The sequence below is a fragment of the Pongo abelii genome, chromosome 16, assembly GCF_028885655.2.
Source record: "Pongo abelii isolate AG06213 chromosome 16, NHGRI_mPonAbe1-v2.0_pri, whole genome shotgun sequence".
Classification (NCBI taxonomy): Eukaryota; Metazoa; Chordata; class Mammalia; order Primates; family Hominidae; genus Pongo; species Pongo abelii.
The window spans coordinates 31,472,242-31,496,895 of NC_072001.2; the positions used below are offsets into that span (position 1 = coordinate 31,472,242).

Consider the following 24,654-nt stretch of genomic DNA (forward strand, 5'->3'; position numbering starts at 1 on the left):
AATAATTGAAAGGGAATTGGTCAGCAAAGATGAAAGTGCAGCAAAGAAATAAAAAAATGATAAAGATGGAATTGAAGTGAAATTCAAATCGAATGCAAATGAAGTCCTATAGAAGAAATAGACAACTGTGGGAGTGCTGACTTTCCAGAGACTAGATATGCAGTCAGTGAAACTTACTCAAAGCACGCTGAATGAGGAAAACGGCTGTGACAAAAAGGATGAGGACGTCCCAAAGGAAATGAGGTCCACAAAAAAATTTTACATTAAAGGAACTCTCTGAGACATTGCATGGCATTGGAAGTGCAAAGGATAAAATACTTGCGTGTAATCCAAATGTGATGTTTTGCCAAGGTACAGAAAAGGTGGTATATAAGAGTTACACTAGAAGAAGACAAGCACTGTTCAAGTTATTCTTAACAAGCTTTATTTTTACAAACACATAAAACACTTTAATTCTCAATGTTTGAATGTTTTAAAGTGTTTTTTTTAATTTCCATATACAGTGTATTTGTAACCATCAGTTAAGCGAGTTTTGAATGGTTCTTTTGTTGTTGTTGTTTGTTCTTTCCAAGACAAGGACTTGCTCTGTCACCCAGGCTGGAGTGCCGTGGTGCGACCTTGGCTCACTGCAACCTCGGCTTCCCGGGCTCAAGCGATTCTCCCCACTCATCCTCCTGAGAAGCTGGGACTACAGGTGCACACCACCACGCCTGGCTAATTTTTTTTTTATTTTGTAGAGAGCGGGTCTCAGTGTGTTGCCCAGGGCCGGTCTCGAACTTCTGGGCTCATGCCAGCTTCCCGTCTGGGCCTCCCAAAGTGCTGGGATTACAGGCGTGAGCCACCGCGCCCGGACTGCTTTGAATGTTTTGAGAAAAACTGTTTAAAGTCGTGAAACAATCTTAATTTTTCCCAGTGATTATTAAGGTAGTTTTGCACGGTTCAGTCATTTCCAGCGTCCAGAATTACCGTGCAAGCGAGGACTGCATGCGCGGGTAGTACGTATTCGCCATACGCATTATATGTCAATGTGAAGTCAACCACTTTGGGATAGAACACATCAATTGATGGTTACAAACCAACAGGCAGTGTCTCGTTTTTTTGTTGTTTGTTTGTTTGTTTTAATCCGCGCTGTAAGTGTGCTGTTGGGATTCTCTTTGGGTGCTAACGGTTGAGAAGGAGCTCCTGCCAACCGCTGAAAACACCGCGGCACGCGAGCGCAGGGCCTGGGCAGGGCGGCCGGCGCGCAGGTGGCCCGGCCTCGCCCAGCGGCTCCGGAGCGAGGGCCACGCCAGCCCGGCCTCCCGCGAGACCCGCACCCGCACCCGCCCACCGGAGCGCGCCGCCGGGCCACGGCCTGCAGGGGTGGAAGGGGCGGCGGCGGCGGGAGCTGCGGGCCACGCACGGCGGCGGCGGGAGCGGCCGGGCACGCACGGCGACGGCGGCGGCGGGAGCGGGAGCCCGGGCCACGCACGGCCGCAGCTGCGGGTGCGGCGGGCGCGGGAGCGGTGGGAGCTGTGGCGGCGGCGGATGGCCCAGAGCTGATCTATGCGGCGCCTGGAGGGGCTGTGTCTGCGGCGGCGGCGGAGGCGGCGGGGCCCTGCCCGCGAGCGGAGCGGGGACAAGATGAAGTACCAGAAATACCTGACGGTGCTGCAGATGGCCATCGGCGTCACCCCCTCCAACCGCGGCAGCCTCCTGCCGCTCAAGAGGAAGCTGTGGTGAGGCGGCCGCGCGGGCGCGGAGCCCCAGCCGGGCTAGGCGCGGAGCGGGGCGGGGGCCGGAGTGGCAGCGCGAACGGCGGCCGGGGCAGTCGGGCAGGGGGCGAGGCCGCGGCTGTCGGGCCCGACGGGACGCGGGGCGCGCCGCGCGGGGAGCAGCAGCCAAGGCCGAGCCCTGGGCCGAGCGCCGCCTTGTACCGCGTGCCCGCTGGCTGGTTCCGCCGAGACCCTCGCTGTGCCCGCGGCGCGTAGGGCGACGGGGAGCGGCCGGGACGCCTGGCACCCGCACCCGGGCGTCGGCCTCCCGCCTCTGTCTGTCCTTCCTGCTCCATTACGGCGGGTTCTGGCTCAGAATTTCCAGCCAGGCTCTCGCGGAGACAGCAGAGAATTCATTGGTATCACGGTGTGCGTTTTCAGTTATTTTTCAAAAATTCGTCTGCTGCTGAGTGCATAGTAGAGGACGAGCAAGGCAAGGGGAATAAGTTGGGAAATTATTATTGCCTTGTCAGGGACTGTATTCTACCTGCATGCGTTCCAGTTCCTCCAACCTGGAAACTGTTACTGAGGTAATGAGGAAAAAACACCCTTAAAGAAAAATGTCTGGACCTTACTGGTTTACGTTGCTGATTATCTACAGGATTGTATATTGCATTTTATTAATAATACTCCGTAATCTATACGGAATCCCAGGAGCCACCTAGGTATTCCACTGACTTGAGATTTAGGATTAAGGTTCTTTTGCAAAAGAAATAACCTAGTAAAGGGAAGATGACTACAGAAAAAAGATGCCAGTTATGTCATTGGTCATTTTAATTTTAAAATTAGTGGTCAGTGTAGTTCATAAAGGTTTTATTCAATTCAGTTGAACACAGTCTAGTTTAATCCTAAGGTTGTAGAGAAAGGAGATGAGGCTGCTTTTAGGTAATGAGGAAAGTAATTCCTGCTGTATAAGACAGCAGAAAGAATGATCCTTACCAAAAAAGTATATAGAGTGATCAGCCAAGAAAAAGATGGGTTAAGAAAAAGAATCCTAAAAGTGGAGAATTTTGAAGGTAAGACAAATATGGACAGCAAAGTTCGGAATTCAGCTGTGCCACTTACTGTGTGACCTTAAGTTCCTAGAGTGTCTGTTTCTTCCTCTGTAAAATGAGAATCTTGTTATTTCCCTCATGGGGATATATACAGATCAACTCTGATAATGAATACAAAGGTGTCTACCACTGTGCCTGGCTTAATAATAGGTGCTTAGTAAATGTTAGTGTCTTTCTGCCCCCACCAATTTGTGTTTTTTTTAATAAATTTATTCTGCAAAAGATACTTTAATGTGCCGGGAATAGTGGCTCACACCTGTAATCCCAGCACTATGGGAGGTTGAGGCAGGCGTATCGCCTGAGGTCTGGAGTTCAAGACCAGCCTCACCAACATGGCGAAACCCCATCTCTACTAAATAAACAAACAAATAAACCAAAAAAATACAAAATTACCCGGGCGTGGTGGTGTGTGGCTGTAATCCCAGCTACTTGGGAGGCTGAAGCGGGAGAATCGCTTGAACCCTGGAGTGGAGGCTGCATTGAGCACCTCCACAAGCGCATGCCACCACACCCGGCTAATATTTTGTATTTTTAGTACAGATGGGGCTTTACCATGTTGGTCAGGCTCGTCTCAAACTCCTGATGTTAGGTGATCCACCCACCTTGGCCTTCCAAAGTGCTGGGATTACAGGTGTGGGCCACTGTGCCCAGGCCAGTTTAAAAATCAAGATGTGGGAATAATATTTGAGGAATTATTAGACATCAATATTAGCAGCATTTGGTCACAAATTTAGGAAACTGTATTTATTCTTTTCCATCATTGGGGTTCTGCTTCTGAAAACACATTCTCTAAACACAGAATTTCTGAAGAGAGGACACAAGGAAATAAAATCCAGGTAACTTTTATATCCAAGCAATTCATGTTTGAGGTAGGCAGTGAGTTAGGGCCAGGGATAAAAACCATCTTGCTAAGAGGTGGCCTGGAAAAGGCAAGGGGCTTTTGTTGAGCTTTTCCATGATCTTAGATAATCATTTCATAATTTCCACTCATTGTTAACTTGCAAACATTCATCTGATTCTACAGCGGCAAAGGGAAGAGTATGCTCTATGAAGACTCTGGAGTGAGTGGCTCTTTTAAACAGGGATGTAGAATACTGCATATTCTTAAGTTGGAGAACGTTGTACTGCCAGATTTATTTTTCTCTTATACGCTTTGGATTTATTTTTTAGATAATGTTTCATTTTGCTAGTTTCATAGCAACCGCACATGGAGCATTGGAGACATAAGGTACCATCATATGTCTAGAAGATAGTAGGATGTGGGTCCTGACTCTAGAGTGGTGGGTGGAAACCAATAGCAGACATCAACAATGCTTGTAAGACCTTGGAATGCACCAGCTTGTGCCTATTTACAAATGTGAGGGCCTGATGTGGTGGCTCATACCTGTAATCCCAGCACTGTGAGAGACCAAGATGGGTGGATCACTTGAGGTCAGAAGGTCGAGACCAGCCTGGCCAATATGGTGAAACCCTGTCTCTACTAAAAATATAAAAATTAGCCAGGCATGGTGGTGTGTGCCAGTAATTCCAGCTACTCGAGAGGCTGAGGCAGGAGAATCGCTTGAACCCAGGAGGCGGAGGTTGCAGTGAGCCGAGATTGTACCATTGCACTCCAGCCTGGGTGACAGAGCAACACTCCATCTCAAAATAAATAAATAAATAAATGCGAGGCTGTATTATGAAAACTGGTCAAGGCATATGTGAAGATTTATATGAAGATATTCATATATCTGTGTTTCTGTGTCTTTATTGCAGTCTATATGGAAAGGCTTCTGCCAGTGTAAAGGGCAGAGTTGCATGCCTTAATCCCACACTTCCATCTCACTTGGGCATTTGTGCCCGTCAGTTTTTCTTTGTGCAATATCTTATGTCTTTCTGATTGGCTCTGCAAATCTCGTAAGGAGAATTACATTTGCAGACCAACTTAGGTGGAAACTAAAGCAGACAGTCAGACCCACATCAGTGGAGCCTGTAGGAACCCTCTTCTCATCCCCTTCTTCAAGAAATTTAGGAAGCAGGAGCGTTTGCAGTGTTTGGTTCTGAATCATTAATTGGGAACACAAAACAAAGCCTGGTTACTTCTACCTGAGGTAGGTATAAGTTTGCAGAGCCTGCTGGCTTCCTTTGGGGGACCTCCTGGAATTGCCAGTGATGAAAAGAAGCAGTGGGGCTTTGTATTTTCAGGGGCTGCTGTAACAGATCACATAAACTTGGTGGCTGAAAACAACAGAAATTTATTTTCTCAGTTATGGAGGCTAGAAGTCCAAAATCAAGGTGTTGGCAGGGCCACGCTCCCTCAAATGCTCTAGGGGAGGATCCTTCCTTGCCTCTTTTGAACATTCTTTGTGGCTGCATCAATCCATTCTCTTCTTCAGTCTTCACATGACGTTCTCTGTGTCTCTGTATCTTCTCCTCTGTCTCTCTCTTTTTTTTTTAGAAGACTAAAACTTTTAATTTTTAGTTTGTTTCAAATTATGAACTAGGAACTCATAAAATAAATGCTCCATTGTATAATATGATGTATACATATGCAGACGGATTCTTCTGCAGGCCATATTAGAATCTCCACTGCAACTAAAACAGCTCTCCTCTGACATCCTTGAGTCTTGCTTCCTTATTCCTCTGTCTCTTAAAAGGACACTTGTCATTGGATTTAGGACCCACCTGGATGATCCAGGATGATCTCATCTGGAGATCTTTAACTTAATTACATCAGCAAAGACTTTGTTTCTAAACATGGTAACATTCTAAGTAAGGTGACATTTATTCTGCTGTTCTGCAGGTATGAGGCACAAATAATAGTTACTCCTTTTTAATATAAAATGTGAAAAATATTTTCATAATTTATTGCTGTCAGCAGTCTTGAGTTTTGCACTAAGTGCTTTAAGAGTATTTACAGTGGGCTGGGCACAGTGGCTCACACCTGTAATCCCAACACTTTGGAAGGCTGAGGTGGGCAGATTACAAGGTCAAGAGATCGGGACCATCCTGGCCAACATGGTGAAACCCTGTCTCTACTAAAAATACAAAAATTAGCTGGGCGTAATGGCGCGTGCCTGTAGTCCCAGCTGCTCGGGAGGCTGAGACAGAAGAATTGCTTGAACCCAGGAGGTGGAGGTTACAGTGAGCTGAGATCAAGCCACTGCACCCCAGCCTGGCGACAGAGCAAGACTCAGTCTCAAAAAAAAAAAAAAGTATTTACAGTGATCTTAGGGAGAAAAGGGAGTGTCATTTCATTTTCTTTATACTCTAAAAACATTTCCCCAGTTATTTGATTCAGTGATTATTTAAGGCCATGCACTATCAGTATATTCATTCAAGTAGTCATCTAATAATCAGATTCCAAAAACAGTAAGAGTTGCTATTCATTGAGCTATTACTTGCTGCACTCTATATTAGTGCTTTCGAAGTATCCTGTCGTTATTTAACTTATAGCACCCCTATGAGGTAGGTGCTGTATTTTCTCGGTTTTACAAATTAGGTCATTGACTTGCTCAGACTCATACAATTGATCAAGGTTTAAAAGACAATTGATCAGTGAGATGACAGTCTAGAAGGAGAGAATAACTGAAAACAGTAAAATGACTGGTAATTGCCCCATAGAAGGTTGTTTCTCCAAGGGTGGTCCCCTGGCCCACTCATGGATCACTGGGGTCCTCCTGTTGGGACGTGAAGGGCTGCAATACCCAAGTCCTTTCATAATTTTTTTTTTTTTGGAGACGAAGTTTCACTCTTGTCGCCTAGGCTGGAGTGCAATGGCGCGATCTCAGCTCACTGCAATCTCCGCCTCCCTGGTGCAAGTGATTCTTCTGCCTCAGCCTCATAAGTAGCTGGGATTACAGGCACCTACCACCACACCTGGCTAATTTTTTATATTTTTAGTAGAGACGGGGTTTCACCATGTTGGCCAGGCTGGTCTCGAACTCCTGACCTTCAAGTGATCCACCCACCTTGGCCTCCCAAAGTGCTGGGATAACAGGCGTGAGCCACTGTGCCCAACCCATAATTTTTTAAATGACCTAATTATTGGCAGTTGTGCACATTATTTTTTCTAAGTTCATCAGATGACTATTTACTGTTAACCTATTACATGAGTTATTAAGCTGTCTGAAGTCCAATGCTTATAAACAAAAATTAGCATTTTACTAGCTTTTCCTGAAGTATCCTTCAGAAGGATTTAGCATCCTTTTAAAACCAGCTGCCCTTCTGTACTTAGCAGTGTCTCACAGCTCCTTGGCTCACACTGTTGTTTGGAATTCCCCTCAAGTGGAGGAAGGATGCTTTGCTGTCACTCATTAGCATTCCCTTGAGTTGGCTGTGGCTGTCAGTTGCTGGTTTAAGATATTCTTAAAACGAATATCTTGTAGAAGGATTATTAGATGTTACTTTGTTGATAGATTTGTCCTTGTGTGACTGCTTTGTTTTTACCATCTTGATTATTTTTGCCCGATTCTGTGTTATTATTGAGTTCTTTTCCACTGGAAATTAGAAGTGGGTGGTGTAGATGAGCTTGGGAGTTGTTTGTCCTAGGATGGTCAGAAATCTCCTGAGTTGGAAACAAAAGGAATGAATATCTAAGCCTCCCTGGGAACATTGGGCTTTCAAGGATAGGGAGTAGAAAAGCATTCCAGCAGAGGGAAAGGTGTGGGAGGGATGGTTGCAGAATGTCAAGAAGTTGTGCTGCACTGTGGTGCAAGTATTTTGGACTAGTGAAAATTTGTATCTCTGTCAGATTTAAATGACTTTGCTAAGGACCAAGTCCCATGTCAAAGATGTAGCAGTCCACATTTGACCTGTAGCCAACAGAGCCCAACAGAGCTTTGTAGGTGTGACATAATGGGTGGAGTTGGATTGGTGTATATCTTTCTCCTGCATGTCCTCGACCAGGGAAGATACATTCAAGGAACAAGAACTAAATGTTAACAGTTTTCTGGGTTGTTAATAATATTGGGGCAGGTGCTGGCTATCACCCAAATGAGGATCTGTCTAGGAAGCTGTGCTGGGGCAGGCCACACTGGTCTGCAAGCCTCTGAGGGGATGCTTCCTCCCTTACCTAGGGAGCTATGATGGTGGAGGCTGCAGTGCAGACCAGACCTGTTCTAGCAGTGTCAGGTGAAGAGAAGGGAAATGGGCAGATCAAGTGGGGGACTGCCTCCAGGGGCCAGGCCTGTGGTCTGTGTTCATCTGGTAGGGGCAGGAAGTGGAACAAGAGGGTGGGCCCTGGGCTTCAACCTTTGATGCATATCAGCCATGCCCACAAGTAAAGCACACTGTCATGAGGGAAGTTACAAAGCAGGTGGAGAGAGGCAGAAATTTTCTCCCCAGCTTCCCTCTAGGGAGGATAAAATGGAATTAAGAATTAGGAAAAGCAAAACCTCATTGTAAGCTAAATATTGATTTCCCTACATCAGTTCCCAACTTTATTTCCCTGTCATAAAGGGCCATTCCCCTAAATATGTGGGGAATAATCCCCGAAGTCTGAGTTACTCAGCTCAGATCTGCACCATCAGGGCTGGGGAAGAGTGGTACCAGGGGATTAAAAGAATTTATATTCCACGTCAAATGGAACTGTCCTTGGTGGGCTCTTTGTATAGCTCTTCTCATGTGAGTTATAGATATGCAACCGTGTTCTTGTGAGTGTCCAGAAAAAAATTAAACACACACATACCCTCCCCAAGACAAATATTCTTAAAGACAGTAATAAACAAAAGAGAAGCAACATCTAAAATTCACCTATTCCTACAAGAGCACTTCTACTTACACCAGAGTTAATATTCTACTTATTATCTAGATCAGTGTTTTTTCTTTTCTTTATTCCACACCAAACAAAGAGGGGTCATTATTGAGCCATATGCCTTTTAACAGTTTACCTCAGCTTCCCAAAGATCTGGTCAAAGCTTTAAAGTTACTGAAGTTACTCGTAGAAGCCTGGTTAAATTCTTAGACAAGGTACCATCTTCCTGTGGAGTCTGTGGGCAGGGTAGGTCCAGAGCTGATTTTCACCTGGTATACACCAGTTTAGCGCTACTGATTATTACTTTTTTTTTTTTTTTTTTTTGAGACATGGTCTCACTTCCTTGCCCAGACTGGAGTGCAGTGGTGTGATCACCATTGGCTGCAACCTCGACCTCCTGGGCTTAAGTGTTCTTCCCACCTCAGAGTCCCAAGTAGTTGGGACCACAGGTATATGCCATCCCGCCTGGTGAATTTTTTGTATTGTTTGTAGAGACGGGATCTGTCTATGTTGCCCAAGCTGGTCTCAAACTTCTGAACTCAAGAGATCCTCCTGTCTTGGCCTCCCAAAGTGCTGATATTACAGGCATGTTTTTATTATGATCCTGGTAGGGAGGGTAGTGGATCTATTCTTCTAGTTATATTTATGGTCATTTTATTTTTCTGTTTTACTTTGTCACTGGATTTAATATTACATTGAGTTAACCCTGATAAATTTCTTGGCTATCTGCCATTTATAAAATTTGGTAGATATAAACTTTTATTACAGGCTCTTTTAGGCTTCTAGATTTGGCATAAAGGGAGAATAGTGATGCCTTTCTAAGTCGATGAGAGAAAAACTTATGAAGAACACTAGACAGATTTATTTACTTATATTAAATGTTTGCATTAATTTTCTAAAAGATGATCACACCTACCAGCGCTATCAAAATAGTGAGAGAGAAATGAAAAGTTGATTCGTATTTAGTTTTATAACTCTATTTTTCTTTCCCATATGTCCTCTTTTGAATAAAGTTCATTGTTTTCATGGGAGCTTTTACCCTGTGGAGAAGAGAACAAAGCTGTACAATGTTTCTTTTTATCCTAAGAATCATGAAAGTGGCATCAGTAAAATTTTACTTTGGGAGGCCAATTGAAAGGAGGACGCCCTAGAAATTCAATGAAAGAAGAAAATTAATTTTTAAAGCTACAACAAAATTAATAATAGTCTGAGTACACAATAAAGAATGTCATCAGTGGACCGGTATTTTTGAGGACTCTCTGAAATGTAACTAGTATGTAGAGATAGATCTGTTGAGAGAAAAACGTTGCAGTTGTCTGGAGCACTGGGGTCAGAGAGGCAGGGCTGTCCTAGAGGGTAGCTACTGACTTGCAAGAGAAGCTGCCTCACAGACCTGGCAGCGTATCCCATCTCTCTGCCAGAGTTCCTGAAGGCAGGCCACAGTAGTCGCAGTGGGGAAATGGATGTTTTCCAGTACAAATGTAAGTAGACGTTAAAAATCACCAAACAGTTCAAGAAAGCCGGTACCCAGAGAATTACAAAATTAAAACACAGAACTAATCCCTGAGAAAATAGAAAAACATTAGATGGTGATTTTCAGAAGGAAAAAAGGTTATTTTTGGAAAGATGCATTAGAATATTGCATTAATTTAAAAAATGCTAGATACAGGCCAGGCACAGTGACTCACACCTGTAATCCCAGCACTTTGGAAGGCTGAGATGGGCAGATCACGAGGTCAGGAGATGGAGACCATCCTGGCTAACACGGTGAAACCTCGTCTCTACTGCAAATACAAAAAATTAGTCAGGTGTGGTGACGAGCACCTAGTCCCAGCTACGCGGGAGGCTGAGTCAGGAGAATGGCGTGAACCCGGGAGGCGGAGCTTGCAGTGAGGCGAGATTGCGCCGCTGCACTCCAGCCTGGGCGACATAGCGAGACTCCGACTCAAAAAAAAAAAAAAAAAACTAGCCACTTTAGAAATTTTAAATTTACTGATTCATAGAAAAGAGAATGGCTGAATTCACAAAACTGAAAAGCAAGTTTGCAATCTGGAGAAGTAAGTTAAAGAATCACAAAAGAGCAAAGAGATCAAAAGTATGAACAAGAAGCTAGGAAACCTGAACACTATTTCTAAGGGGAGTTGGGGCTTTTTGTAGGGATGTGGAGTTGCTGGGAAATAGGGGGAATGAAGACGTGCTAATGGCACTTCTTGTTTAGGAGGAGGTGAGCATACTCATGAGCCCTAGGTGTTGATAGGAAAATATGAGTTTATATGTGTGTGTGTGTGTATGTGTACATATACGTGTGTGTGATAGGTACTTATATAAAGACGTTAATGTACATGTGTGTATATATAGTTAACTAGAGTTAGAGTTTCCCTAATAAGATGTATAACTTTCAAACTACTGAATGGAAAGGGAAAAAGGTCTTAGGGTGGTTGAGGACAAAGTAAACTCAATCATATTAATAAGGCAGAAACTTAAGAAGAAAGCATTAAACACACAACAAGATGGCAGGAATAGATCTAAACATATGAGTAAAAACAATAAATTTGAATGGATTGAGTTTCTCTTAAAAGACATTAACCCTCAGATTGGATAAAGAAAGAAAAAAATCCAGCTACATGCTATTTATCCAGAGTTAAAGGTACAACTTAAAAAAAAAAAAACTGAAAAGAGAGAGAGACTTCGAACACTTGAAAATACAAACACAAGATAAATCAGGAAATGGTTAATATAAAAATGTAGATGGGGAAAATTATCATCAGACAAAATGGCATTTAAGGTAAAATCTTTAATTGGCATAGTCTTTTTATATGATAAAAGATTAAATCCCTAAGAAGATATGTGTCATAAACATCAAGACATCTAATAAAAAATAATTGAAATGTAAAGAGCAAAAACTAAAAGACATAGATTAATTGACAAATCCATGTTCATGGTGGGAAATTCTACAGTAGTCCTTTATACAGAATCAGCAGTTCAACAGACAAAAATATAATGAAGGACATGGAGAAGTTGAGTGATAAAAATAATAAAGTGATAAAGTTGCCTTTGTATTTAAGGACTCCCCCAAATGGGTATTCTCATATACTGTTGATGGAAGTGTAAATTTGTAAAGCTTTTTGGAAAGGTGTTACCTGTCAGCATTTAGAAAACTCCATCTCTGACTCTGCCTTTGTACTTTGAGCAATCTTTCCTAACTAAATAATGCATTTGTACCCAAAGATGTTGCCAAGGATGTTCATTGCTGTATGGTTTGATAACAAACATAGGAAAACAAACTAAATGCCCATTAGTAGGGGGGTAGTTGAACAAATTATATTACATCTGTATTATGGGATACCATTTAGGCATTAAAAAGAGTGAAATAGTTCTATATGGATTATTATGGGAAGAACGTTAAGATACATTAAGTGAAAAATGTAAGGTGCAGGACAATACACACAATTTGGTAAAAAAATTGAAAAGGAAATAAACACATCTATATATAAGCATGAGCATTTGTCTGGAAGATTACACAATACAAACAACTGTTAATAGTGGTTGATTTTGAAAAAGAGATAGGGGTTTGGGATGAGGGAGAAAAGGGCAGCTTTTACTTTCCATTTTTATATCTTTTTATACCCTTCAAATGTTTTAACTCTATGGATGTTATTACTTTTATTCTAAACTGTAGCCACATCTAGTCTATTTTATGATATTTACTGTGTCTATATGTATATGTATGAACATATATTCCAGTATGCGCTTTATAGATGGCTTATATTATATGCTACTTCTTGTTGTCTGTGTTTTCGTGATCCCATAATTATGCTGAATTAAGTGTGTGCTATCATGTTTAGATTTATGTTGTTTTCATGCTTAACAAAACCATGCTGAACAGTATCTGTGATGGACGTAATGATAGCTCACTTGTACTGGGTGTGCCAGGCACCGGACTGAGTGCTGAATAAATAACTACCCAGAAGGAAGCAGATGCCCCTAAGTTACCTAGGAAACTTCAGTCTAATATTAATGGCTTCTTCAATGGTTGTAGCATTGACATTTAATTAATCTTTTTTAAAAAAAACTTAAAAATGAGACAGGATCTTACTCTTGTCTCTCAGGCTGGAGTGCAGTGGTGGTTCACTGTAGCCTTGCCCTCCCACGCTTAAGCAATCCTGCCACTTCAGCCTTCCAAGCAGCCAGGACCACAGTCACGCACCACCAGGCCAGGCTCATTTTTTTATCTGTGTGTGTATATGTAGAGGCAGAGTCTCCCTGTATTGTCCAGGCTGGTCTTGAACCCCTGGGCTCAAGTGATCCTCCTGCTTTGGCCACTGAAAGTGCTGAGATTACAAGGTGTGAGCCACCACCCACAGCCTAATGAATCTTAATGTTGTACTATATGAACCCTGTCAAGACGTCTAAACTAGCTGAGAAATACTTAGAAAGGGTGTCTGAGAGAATGTAGTTCCGCTGTGGTGCTTAGCTTTTTGGCTGGAAAAAGGAGTGTGACATTTCCAAAGGTACCCTTGAGTAAATGCTTACCATAAACTTGAGAAATGTGTTCACCTGTAAACCTGTCTTTTTAAGAATTTTTTTCTTTCTTGCAGGGTAACGCCATCCTCTGAAAATCCTAATGGTGCTACTTCTAGTGTCAGCCAAGGAAAACCCTCTTTAAGACGAATTAAAGGGAGATTACACAGAAGCAAAAGCCTTGATAGCATCGATTTCTGTGAGCTCACTGTAAGTGGACTGATCAATGCTTTTCTCATTTTTTCAAAGAGTATGAAAGTTTTTATTTTATTATTTTCATAAAAATGCAACAGACTTATTTTGTGGCAGGCATTTTTAAATTTTAGAAATGGCTCACCCAACAGGTTACCAACCAGAATGTTTTCTTAACTAGCATGGATATGACAGCATTTATAAAATGGTTCATAATGATGATTCTGATCCAAAGATGAAGATAGAGAAATGCTTCCTGAACTCTGCAAGAAAAATTGATTTAAGTTCAATAAAGTATTAATGTGAATATCTTATAAAATCACAAATCCACATGTTAGTATAAGTAGAGACTTAAGTGTCTGATTAACCCCAAACACCCAGCTTCCTGGTAGTGCCAGACAATAATTACTCTGATATTATTAGTACAGATCCCAATTCAGTTAATGATGGTGCTTTCTTTCTATTCTTTTTTTTAAAAGAGCCAGGGTCTCCTTCTGTTGCCCTGACTGGAGTGCAGTGGTGCAATCATGGCTCACTGCAGCCTTGAACACCTGGGCTCATGTGATCCTCCCACATCAGCTTCCCAAGTAGTTGGGACTATAGGCGTGTGCCACTATGCCTGGCTAGTTTTTTAATATTTTGTAGAGATGGGGTCTCACTGTGTTTCCCTGGCTGGTCTTGAACTCCTGGCGCTTTCTTTTTATTCTAAGTGATTACGTTAATGGTCATATTTTTTTCAAGGCCAAGTGACAGGTTCTTATTTCTCATATGGAAATGTGGTAAATTCATGCATGTTTTTGGAGGAACACTGGCATTTTCAGGCCCCCTTGAATAAAAAAGATACTGTAAGGCCATAAAGCAAATACTGGAATTTTCTTTGCTGTAAAAAGGTTTTATTTCAATTGATGTATCATAAAGTTCAATGGCAAGCTAATGAATGTTTAGGTTATTTGGTAGACCTGATATGTTCATTTCTGTCCTTTGAGTTTTGAAAAATTTTGAATGATAAAGGTATCATTGGCCATTGTTTCAAAAAATGATATCAAAGTATGAAACTAAATTGTCTTTTTCATCTCTTATCTATAACTACTGAAAATAAAAGCTCAGTAAATGTAAATACTCTATTATTTATTCTTTTTTTTTTTTTTTTTGAGACGGAGTCTTGCTCTGTTGCCCAGGCTAGAGTGCAGTGGCACCATGTCGGCTCACTGCAACCTCCGCTTCCCGGGTTCAAGCGATTCTCCTGCCTCAGCCTCCCGAGTAGCTGGGATTACAGGCGCCCGCCACCACGCCTTGTAATTTTTTGTACTTTTAGTAGAGACGGGGTTTCACCATCTTGGCCAGGCTGGTCTCAAACTACTGATCTCGTGATCCACCCGCCTTGGCCTCCTAAATTGCTGGGATTACAGGCGTAAGCCACCATGCCCGGCCAATACTCTATTTTTTTTTTACATTTATTTTAATTTGTTTACATTTATTTTACATGTATTTTTACATTTATCTTTTCATTTTTACTAAAATAATTTTATTCAAGCATTTTACTTTAAAATGTTCTTGAATACTTTTATGACACAAGACATAAATAGGTAAAATGTAACCTACTGGAAGACATTTAACCAAGAACAGAAAAAGAATAAAAAGACAGTACATTCTTGCTGAGTAGAACTAACAGTTAAAGTGACTAAAGAAAATATAAATGTACTTCAAAATGAAGTGAATTGCTTTTCGAAAGTGAAACATTGAATTCATCAAGAAACAAATTTAAATTATTTGTTGGAATATAAAAATGGAAATTTAAATTTTATCAGCTTTTTTCTATTGTGCAAAACATTGTCATTACTGAAGCATAATCATATAACTAATTAATTTTACATGTCATAAAATATATTTATTTGCATAAACAGAATCATTCTGGTTGGGGGAGAGGTTATAATGTTTCTAGTATGTAACAGACAAAAAGCTTTACAGAGAAAAAGATTGCCTTCAGTTTTCCACAAATAGAAATGACAGAGCCATCTTTTTATTATAATAAATATGTTTTAAAATTATTGAGAGTTTATTTTCTGCCTCATTTCATGAAAGAATTGATCTGGTTGAAGTTAGTACACACTCCAAGCAGGGAAAAAATACTACCCAGGTGCAGAATTAGTTTCTTTCTTTTTGATGGTTTTTCTATTTGACTCTATCTCAAAAGTGAAACGTCTTAGTATCCCTGAAGGGAAGGCATTTTAACATCGATGTTCAAAGAGAGGAAAAGTTGAGGTTCATAGAAGGCTTATTCCAGCGAGGAGCTGTATGTTCTGGTGTAATGGTTCCCTTGGCTTCATGGATGATGTTGTTTTAAATTTTGGTTTTCTGCTTCTGAAGAGTGCATTGAAAAGCCATGGACTTTGGTATGCTGACATTTCATCCCTCAGCAATGGGAATGTGTTCATGAAGTCTAATTTCTGCAATTCATTTGAGTTTTTTGCAACTTGTGTTCATTTTCTTACTCAGGTTTTTGTGGTCATGGGTGGTGGAGCAACAATTTACATTTACTGTATCTTTCTCTGCATGTTTTTAGATTGTTAGAAATTTTTACAATGAGCATGTTTCATTTTTAGAAAAGCAATAACTGATTTTCCAAGCAATAAAAAAAATAAAAAGAAGAGCTTAACAGCTTGGCTCCTCCCACTTTCTACCATAAGATATGGCAATTAATACTATAATATCCAAAATATGTAGGGGCATATAGTATTTCTGGCATGGGGCTAAAAACATTTTTTTCCCTACACTTTAAAAATTCTGTCTTTTTGGCCAGGCGTGATGGCTCACATCTGTAATCCCAGCACTTTGGGAGGCCAAGGTGGGTGGATCACCTGAGGTCAGGAGTTTGAGACCAGCCTGGCCAACATGGCGCAACCCCGTCTCTATTAAAAAGACAAAAATTAGCTGGGTGTGGTGGCAGGCGCCTGTAATCACAGCTACTCAGGAGCCTGAGGCAGGAGAATCGCTCCAACTCGGGAGGTAGAGGTTGCAGTGAGCCAAGATGGTGCCACTGCACTCCAGTCTGGATGACAGAGAGAGACTCCGTTGCAAAAAAAAACAAAAAAAAAAATCTGTCTTCTTTTATGAAAGAAGGAAGAGGGGGCTACACATTTGAAAAAAACATGGATTCGAAAAGGGTTTCATAGAAGATGAAAGGTGTTCAGAATTGTTTTTCCAAGGAAGTTGACTTTGTAATATAATCATGTAGAACCAATTTAAAACCTTAGCCACGGAAGTCTGAAGGGAAGGTATTTGGTAAAGGATCTGTAATGACTTCTAATTACATAGGAATAGAAATCTTTATTTCCTTTAAGAAGTACCTTAGCCACCATAGATAACCACTTTGTAAATGTTCTTACAGTTCAAACAACTCTGAAAACTTTACAGACTATTTTAAAAATTTATTTAAAAATTCTGATTAAATGTATGACTCCCTGTGACCGCCAAAGTAAATAAAGAACCTTGGAATAGGAAAACTTAGACTTAGTTAATAATCTCCTGGCATATATACATATCAAATTTGTATAACCAACAGAATAATATTTCTATTTTTATTTTTATGTTTTACTTTTAATTTTTCCATATTTGTCTAAGGAAAAATACAACTTTTACTGCTTTTAGAAAAACATAGCAAGTGGAGCAAGAGATCCACTTGCTGTAGTTTCCTGGTCCCAGTTTCTGGCTGAGAGGCCTCAGGTTCCAGCTGAGCCTGTTGGCTTTGGTCCCGGGCATCATCAGAATGATGCCATTTCACTCCTGGGGAGAAGTGATTGTTTCAGCTTTCTCTGTGGGGATTAAATGGGATGGCCATTCTAGTTCATTTTGTAACCCTGCAGGATAATTGATTGGCATCCTAGTTTACTGACAGGGACTGGAATCCATCCAGTCTCCCTGGTTCCTTGAGGTAGTGTCCCAGAGATGCTTGGTAAAATTCTCTTAGGCATAGCCTGGACTCGACAATTCTGTTCTGTGTATGTGTTTTGCCTAGAAAACCTGAGCCCTTCTTCAATGTTTTAATGAGTAAAATGGTGCATAAACCAGACGGCAGGTTCTTTTTTTTCCCCCTGGGGGTGATAGACATATAACAATCAATATGAAAAAGAAAAGTGACCTTTTGTCTTTAGATTTAGTGAATGATGTTTACATTCTTAGCTGTTACATTTCACTCTGGTGTTGGATTCTAAGTGTATAGTCAAAGAAGTTTAAGTGATAATTTAAAAATTGAACAAATTGCTTGAAATTTTGCAGCTTCTTTTATCAAACCTCCTTCCTAAAATAGGGGAATGGAGCCAGTTGGGTGAAGTTCCTTCTGTTTGAGAGGAAGGTATTCTAGAACATAAACTTAGGCAGTTTATTTCCTGCTTTGTCGGTGTAAATCTAGATTGCTGCTTATCTCTCTGCCAACAGAAAAATACTACAAAAAGTTTTGTGCGGTGAATAGAAACAGTGATCCAATTAACAGTTTATGGTGATGTTCCCTTAACCTTGAGTGACAGGGGATTCAGTCATCACTGATAATCATTAGGCAAAAGGGATACATGTTTCAAAAACTTTAGAGGAGTTTTTGTCATTAGAGGGAAAAATATGTGAGAAGATATTATTTGGAATGTTACATTTGAGTACATTTTTGGGTTAATAAATCACATGTCACTGCTCCTTGAATAATTGTTTTGTTTTTTTAATATCAGTGATTTTTTTTTCCATTTGAAAAGACACTTCTTTCTCCTGATATAAAAAAGTATCTGGCCAGGCATGGTGGCTCATGCCTATAATCCCAGCACTTTGGGAGGCCAAGGCGGGTGGATCACCTGAGGTCAGGAGTTCCAGACCAGCCTGGTCAACCTGGTAAAACCCTGTCTCTACTAAAAATCCAAAAATTAGCTGGGCATGGTAGTGGGCGCCTATAATCCCAGCTACTTGGGAGGCTGAGGCAGGAGAATCACTCGAACCCAGGAGGCAGAGGTTGCAGTGAGCCAAGATCATGCCATTGCACTCCAGCCTGGGTGACAGAGCAAGACTCCATCTCAAAAAAAAAGGAAAAGAAAAAAAGAGTATCCAAGCAGACTAACAGGAAATATCTGTAACTCTGTGAAGATATCGAAGATGAAAAATTTCTCCTCCTCCCTCAGTCCCTCATGTAATTGATGTAATTGATGCATGTTATTGATCAATTTAACTTGTTTAACAAATGATTCTATGTGTGGCACTCACTAAATGCCACGCGCTGTTCTAGGCACTTTAATTACATTAGCTAGTTCCTCCTCATAACAACTTTGTCAAATAGATACAGTTATTACCATCAGCCTCATTTTACAGATGAGGATATGGGGTTACAGAATGTCACCTCAAGACTTCCTACTATGAGACTGGTGGGACCCTGAGAGGCCTCAGGGACCTGTTTTGACACAAAACTGCCTTTTGACTTTAAACACATCCTAAGTTTTTTTCCATCTTGGGCGCCTGGCTGGTGAGAGAGGAGCTGGGCATGAAATGGTGAGAACACAGTAGAAAGAAAGTCCATGGAGGGACACGGATACCACTTCTGGGCTTCCCAGTTCTGTGAGAGGGACTGGCCCCTTCCCCCATTCTCACTCCCACTCTTATCACCAGTTCTCCCATCACCAGTACGAGAGCCTGGAAGAAACTGCAGGAAGCATCATGGGCTCCTCTGCTCTGGGCACACGGTGATGATTGAGTGGTTATGGTGGTAGAAGCAGTGGTAGTGGTGGAGGTGGAGGTCATGGTGGAGGTGGAGATGGTGGTGGAAGAGGAGGTGGTGGTGATGATGGCGTGCTTATGGTGGTAGAAGTGGTGGTGGTTATGGTGGTGGAGGTAGAGGTGGTGGTGATAGTGGTAATGGAGGTGGAGGTGGTGGCACAGGAAGTGGTGGTATAGGAGGTGGTGGTGGTGGAGGTGGTGGTGAAGGTGGAGGTGGAGGTGGTGGTTGTAGAGGTGGTAGTGAAGGAGGTAGTGGTGGTGGAGGTAGCGGTGGTAAAGGTGGAGGTGGTGGTGGAGGTGGTAGTGGAGGTGGTAGTGGAGGTGGAGGTGGAGGTGGTGGTGCTGGTGGTGGTAGTGGAGGTGGAGGTGGTGGATGTGGAGGTGGAGGTGGTGGTTGTAGAGGTGGTGGTGGTGGAGGTGGAGGTGGAGGTGGTAGTGGTGGAGGTGGAGGTGGTGGTGGTGGTGGAGGTGGAGATGGTGGTGGCGGAGGTGGAGGTGGAGGTGGTGGTGGTGGAGGTGGTCGTGGTTCTGGTGGTGGTGAAGGTGGTGCTGGTGGTGGTGGAGGTGGTGGTGTAGGTGGTGGAAGTGGTGGAGGTGGTGGTGGAGGTGTAAGTGGTGGTTGTAGAGGGGGAAGTGGTGGAGGTGGTGGTGAAGGAGTAGGTTGAGGTGGTAGAGGTAGTGGAGGTGGAGGTAGAGATGGTGATAGTGGTAGTAGTAATGGAGGTAGAGGTGGTGATACAGGTTGTGGTGGTACAAGAGGTGGAGGTGGTGATGGAGGTGGTAGTGGCGGAGGTAGTGGTGGAGGTGGTGGTGGTGGTGGAAGTGGTGGAGGTGGTGGTAGAGGTGGTGGTGGAGGTGGTGGTGAAGGTGGAGGTGGTGGTTGTAGAGGTGGAAGTGTTGGTTGTAGAGGTGGTGGTGGTGGAGGTAGCAGTGGTGAAGGTGGAGGTGGAAGTGGTGGAGGTGGTTGTGGTGGAGGTGGAGGTGGTGGAGGTAGCAGTGGAGGTGGTGGTGGTGGAGGTGAAGGTGGAGGTGGTGGTTGTGGAGGTGGAGGTGTTGGTTGTAGAGGTGGTGGTGGTGGAGGTAGCAGTGGTGAAGGTGGAGGTGGAAGTGGTGGAGGTGGTTGTGGTGGAGGTGGAGGTGGTGGAGGTAGCGGTGAAGGTGGTGGTGGTAGAGGTAGTGGTGGTGAAAGTGGAGGTGGTGGTGGTGGTGGAGGTGATGGTGGTGGAGGTGATGGAGGTGGTGGTGGAGGTAGTAGTGGAGGTGGTGAAGGTGGAGGTGGAGATGGTGGTTGTAGAGGTGGAAGTGGTGGAGGTGGTGGTGAAGGAGTAGGTTGTGGTGGTAGAGGTGGTGGATGTGGAGGTGGTGGACGTGGAGGTGGTGGTGGTGGAGGTGGCGGAGGTGATGGTGGTGGGTGTTTGTAAGGGTAGAAGTGGTGGAGGTGGTGGTGAAGGAGTAGGTTGTGATGGTAGAGGTGGTGGAGGGGGTGGTGGTGGGGGAGGTGGAAGAGGAGGAGGTGGTGGTGGAGGTGTTAGTAGTAGATGTGGAGGTAGAGGTGATTGAGCCTTCTTCTTTTCTTACAGTGGGCTGAGTTTTTCATGTTCTGAGGTCGTTGAAATATTCCTGTTTGCAAATAACAGAACACTAACTCAAACTGGTCTAAATAATAAAGATATTAAGTTACATACTAGAAGTTCTGCAGTAGGATGTTCTTTAGGGCTAATTGAATCCTGTGGATCTGGTTCCATTTTCCTGGGATACTTTGCATCTCCCCTCCTCTGCGTAGACTTCCTCGGTAGTCTTGTGCCATGCCATGGGCAGCAGTTCAGGCCTCTCATCCACAGGGATAAAGGCAGGGGGCAGTGTCTCTTTCTGTGGCTCTCTTTGAAGCATAGAAAACTTCCCCTAAAGTTCTCTTTCCTACTTCTCATTTCTGTCTCACTGGACCTTGTGCTGGACCAGGCTCTGGCCTGGTGAATGTCATATATTGATTTTCTTAGCTGGGTTCTTTGACCAAAGGAAAAGTCTGAGAATCCATAAATAATGGCTATAAGAATATAAAAGATAAAAGACATGGTATTAATAAAGTAAGACTGTTTAGGACAGGAGCAAATAAATAATCCTCAAATATCACTCAGTGCCTTTGGTTGATTGAATGATTGTCTTTTTTTTTTTTTTTTTTTTTGTGGTGGAATGTTGCTCTGTTTCCAGGTTGGAGTGTGATGGCACGATCTCGGCTCACTGCAACCTCCGCCTCCTGGGTTCAAGCGATTCTCCTGCCTCAGCAGGAGTGACTGGGACTACAGGCGGGCACCACCATGCCCAGCTAATTCTTGTCTTTTTAGTAGAGACGGGGTTTTACCATGTTGGCCAGGATGGTCTTGATCTCCTGACCTCGTGATCCGCCCACCTCGGCCTCCCAAAGTGCTGGGATTACAGGTGTGAGCCACCGCGCCTGCCCAAATGATTGTCATTTAAAGTAAAGTAACAGGAGCATTTTTCACTTGTAACAAGGAGTGTGGGGGCAGGCAGCCCAGGGTTGGCACAGCTGTGCTGTGATGTTCCCAGAGACCAGCCTTCCCCACTGTTCCAGGCTGCCCTCGTTTTATAGGCCTCAGCCCTCATTCGTCCAGACTCTAGGTGGCTGCTGTGACTCTGCCCTCACATCCTGTATTTCCAACAAAAATAATGGGGCAGCGTAAAGGGTCAGAAAACTTTCTCCTAGTGAAGCTTTTCCCTTTTGTTTCAGGGGAGATGCCCTCCTCAGGGACATCTCTCTACATCTCCTTGGCAAGAATTGCATCACATTGCCATTTTCTGTTCTAAGGGAGGGTGGAAAATGGGGAGTTTTGGTGGCACAGGCTCCTAGGGATGAAAATGGGTTCTGCTAGTAAGGAAGAAGGAGGAAACGGGTACTTTGTAGGTAACTAGCAGGGTCTGCTCTGCCAGCACCTCCCAGCAAGTCTTTAACTCACAGTACAGACCAGAAAATTAATGCCACAGTAGAAGCCAACTCATAAATGGGTTAAATTATAATTGCTGTCATGGCATTTTGAGAGATATGTATCTGAGGTGTCTGCATAATTCAAAATTCCTGTGATTCTGAGACTATTTTTCCCATAGGACTCTCAATAAGCTACAAGTATGGTGGCTTATTTCTGTTTTCAGATAAATTGGTTTGCCATGGACCAGTAGTGGACACACAGGTTAATTCACTCAGCCTGCCAGTTTAAAATTATGTAATTCTAGGTGCTTAGTTTTAATTTGGGACATTTGCATAATTTCAGGTGTGTTCATGAAGTGAGACTTTATTAATGTTTTATGTTGCATGATTTAGATTTATACAACTAAAATTTGCATAAAATAATGACCACATTGTGTTCCGTTTAAGAAGGCAGGAAAGTGAGTAATATATTTTAGAACAACAAAAAAAAGCAGCCAAATGGTTAAAATACAGAAAGATTTAGTGCCTGAAGTAGTATTTTTAGTTAGACTTATGAAAACTTGTCTATCTAGGACAAATTGTTCCCCAAATTATCCCTCATTCAGGAAGTCTGTGTTTTACTGTGCGACCTTACAGGATCCCTTATGTTAGAATTTGTGTGTTCATATTGCTTCCCTAATTTCTGACAGCTTATTAAAATTAGATTGCTTCATAATACCTGGCATAATGTTAAGGGTTTGGTGCAGCTCCGTATAAATATTTGTCAAATGAATGAATAGATACGATTAAGTGAATAAATGGCCTTGCTGGCAGCTGGACCATGAGGGGGCACTGAACATGGAAACAGAAATCAGCCTTTCCCTGTCCTTCATGGCCTTGACAAATTGAAAGAATCTTCAGCCTGAGTCCATCGAGTGTTTCTTCATGAGCGGATTCAGGTTATGCATCCTGGGAAGAAATACCACGGAAATGATGCTGTGCTTCTCAGAGCCTCGCATCAGGGCACAGGCCGTAAGGTTAACCTTGCCGGCCTGGGCATGTTGCGTCTGCCAGATTCTCTCACACTTAATTCACCATGTGATCCTCTTAGTAATTCATGATAGTATTTTGTGGTGAGATGTTTCAAGATTACACCAGTGTCTCTCATCAGACTTTCATCCACTAGCCCTGGCCTCCATGGATGACTCCTGCCCAAATCAGCCACGTCTATGCTGATTGCCAAATAGTGATTTTATATTCTTTTCATTCATTCTACATTTATTAGTTGGCATTCCACTGTAGAAAAAAGCCTTCCCTTGTCTATTAATTTGCATTGTCATTCATTTCTTTATAACAGTGTCAACTCATGGAGTCCTGTGATCTAGACAGTGGGAGCTCCTTCAGCCTGGCTCTCCTGATGTTGTGACATGTCCCTTTCAATCTTTGAACACTTCCTTATTTTCTGCATATTATGTTCCAGGTTTAGTTTATACTTTTGTTGCCCCAGTCCTGGAATAAGCCTTTTCTTCAAGGAGGCTCTAGTTCCCTTTGATGGAGTATTTAGAAACCATGATGTAGGGGGTTCAGTGTGCTTATTTCTTTGATGTACTGTACATTTCTTCCAGGCCCTCTCAACAGACAGCAGAAAAAATACAGTGAATATAAATGAACATGCAAGCACATATACATACACATAATCATCTGTAACCTGTGTCCTTCTGTGCGTGTGTGTTTAATAGCCTTAAGTTCTCACTGGTACTCCAATTTCAGTTCCTTCCCTCATAGTTCTTTCTAGCTTTCCTCCCTTTCTGTGTTCCAGTAGTAAGAAACCTAGCTTTCACTGTCCTCATGCCTTTATTTGTTGCTGTCAAACTTACTCTTGGCTCAGTGTAAGCAGTCTCCCAAGCACACTGATCCTCCTCTGCCCACCAGTGCCCAGTATGCTGGGCACTGGGTTTCGTGTTGCCATGGGCCTCCATGTGGCTTCGGGGGAATTCTTGACAAGTGAGGTTTTTGTGAGAGAGAGTAGAGGAGCTCTTATCTCAAATGGAATGGTTTGAAGTAATGAAGTTTGTAGGGCAGTTTCAGCTTCTCGCTAAGTACTTGTTGAAATCTCACCAACTGACTTGGCTATGTCTTTCTCTTTGGAAATTATTGAAAAGAATATCAGCTGGTGATTCTTAGAATAAAAGTCCTTACTTTTTCCAGATTCTCCTAGCTAACATAATTCCTACTTAGGCACATACTTGTGCTACACACATTGTCTACACGTGCCCTGAACATTTGGCTCCAGTGTTAGGGCCTAGACCTTTTGGTCTTGGGGACATTTTGACCTGGCCCTTGTCTCCGTGACCATATACTTGAAACACCAGAGGGGAATTACCAGTGAGGAAGGTTAGTATGAGATCCCAAGTGATCACAAGTGTACAAGTATGTGGGAGGGTTGGATTTTTAATAAAGTAGATCAGTCCTGTAGAATATTTCATAATGACAATTCCTGGTAGCAACAGTCAACATAAAACAAGACGGACACTGGGTTAAGTGGCATAGTCAAACTTCATACAGTTGAAAAGCTAACAGAAGAAGTAAAATTAAAATTGACATTTGCTGATATTTAATACAGTAAAATTTGTTTTTGAATTCAGATCAACAAAAGAACGAAATATTCATGACAGATTTAAAATCTTCAGACTTTGATCCAGGATATTGGACTTTATAAAATAAACAAAAAGC

General features: G+C 42.6%; 1 protein-coding gene across 6 annotated transcripts in view; it reads left to right on the forward strand.

The window, feature by feature from the left end:
- Positions 1–1,338: 1,338 nt before the first annotated feature.
- Positions 1,339–24,654, forward strand: part of TJP1 (tight junction protein 1) — a 267,513-nt gene continuing 244,197 nt past the window's right edge. For 4 of the 6 annotated variants that reach the window (XM_054532461.2, XM_054532463.2, XM_063716122.1 and 1 more), the window contains exons 1-2: positions 1,507–1,718; positions 13,142–13,274. In XM_054532461.2, the coding sequence (XP_054388436.1) occupies positions 1,546–1,718; positions 13,142–13,274 (306 nt within the window). In that variant the 5' untranslated portion in view covers positions 1,507–1,545. Of the gene's footprint in view, positions 1,719–13,141; positions 13,275–24,654 lie in introns of all 6 variants that reach the window. The other 2 variants (XM_054532460.2, XM_054532462.2) reach the window with 1 other exon arrangement.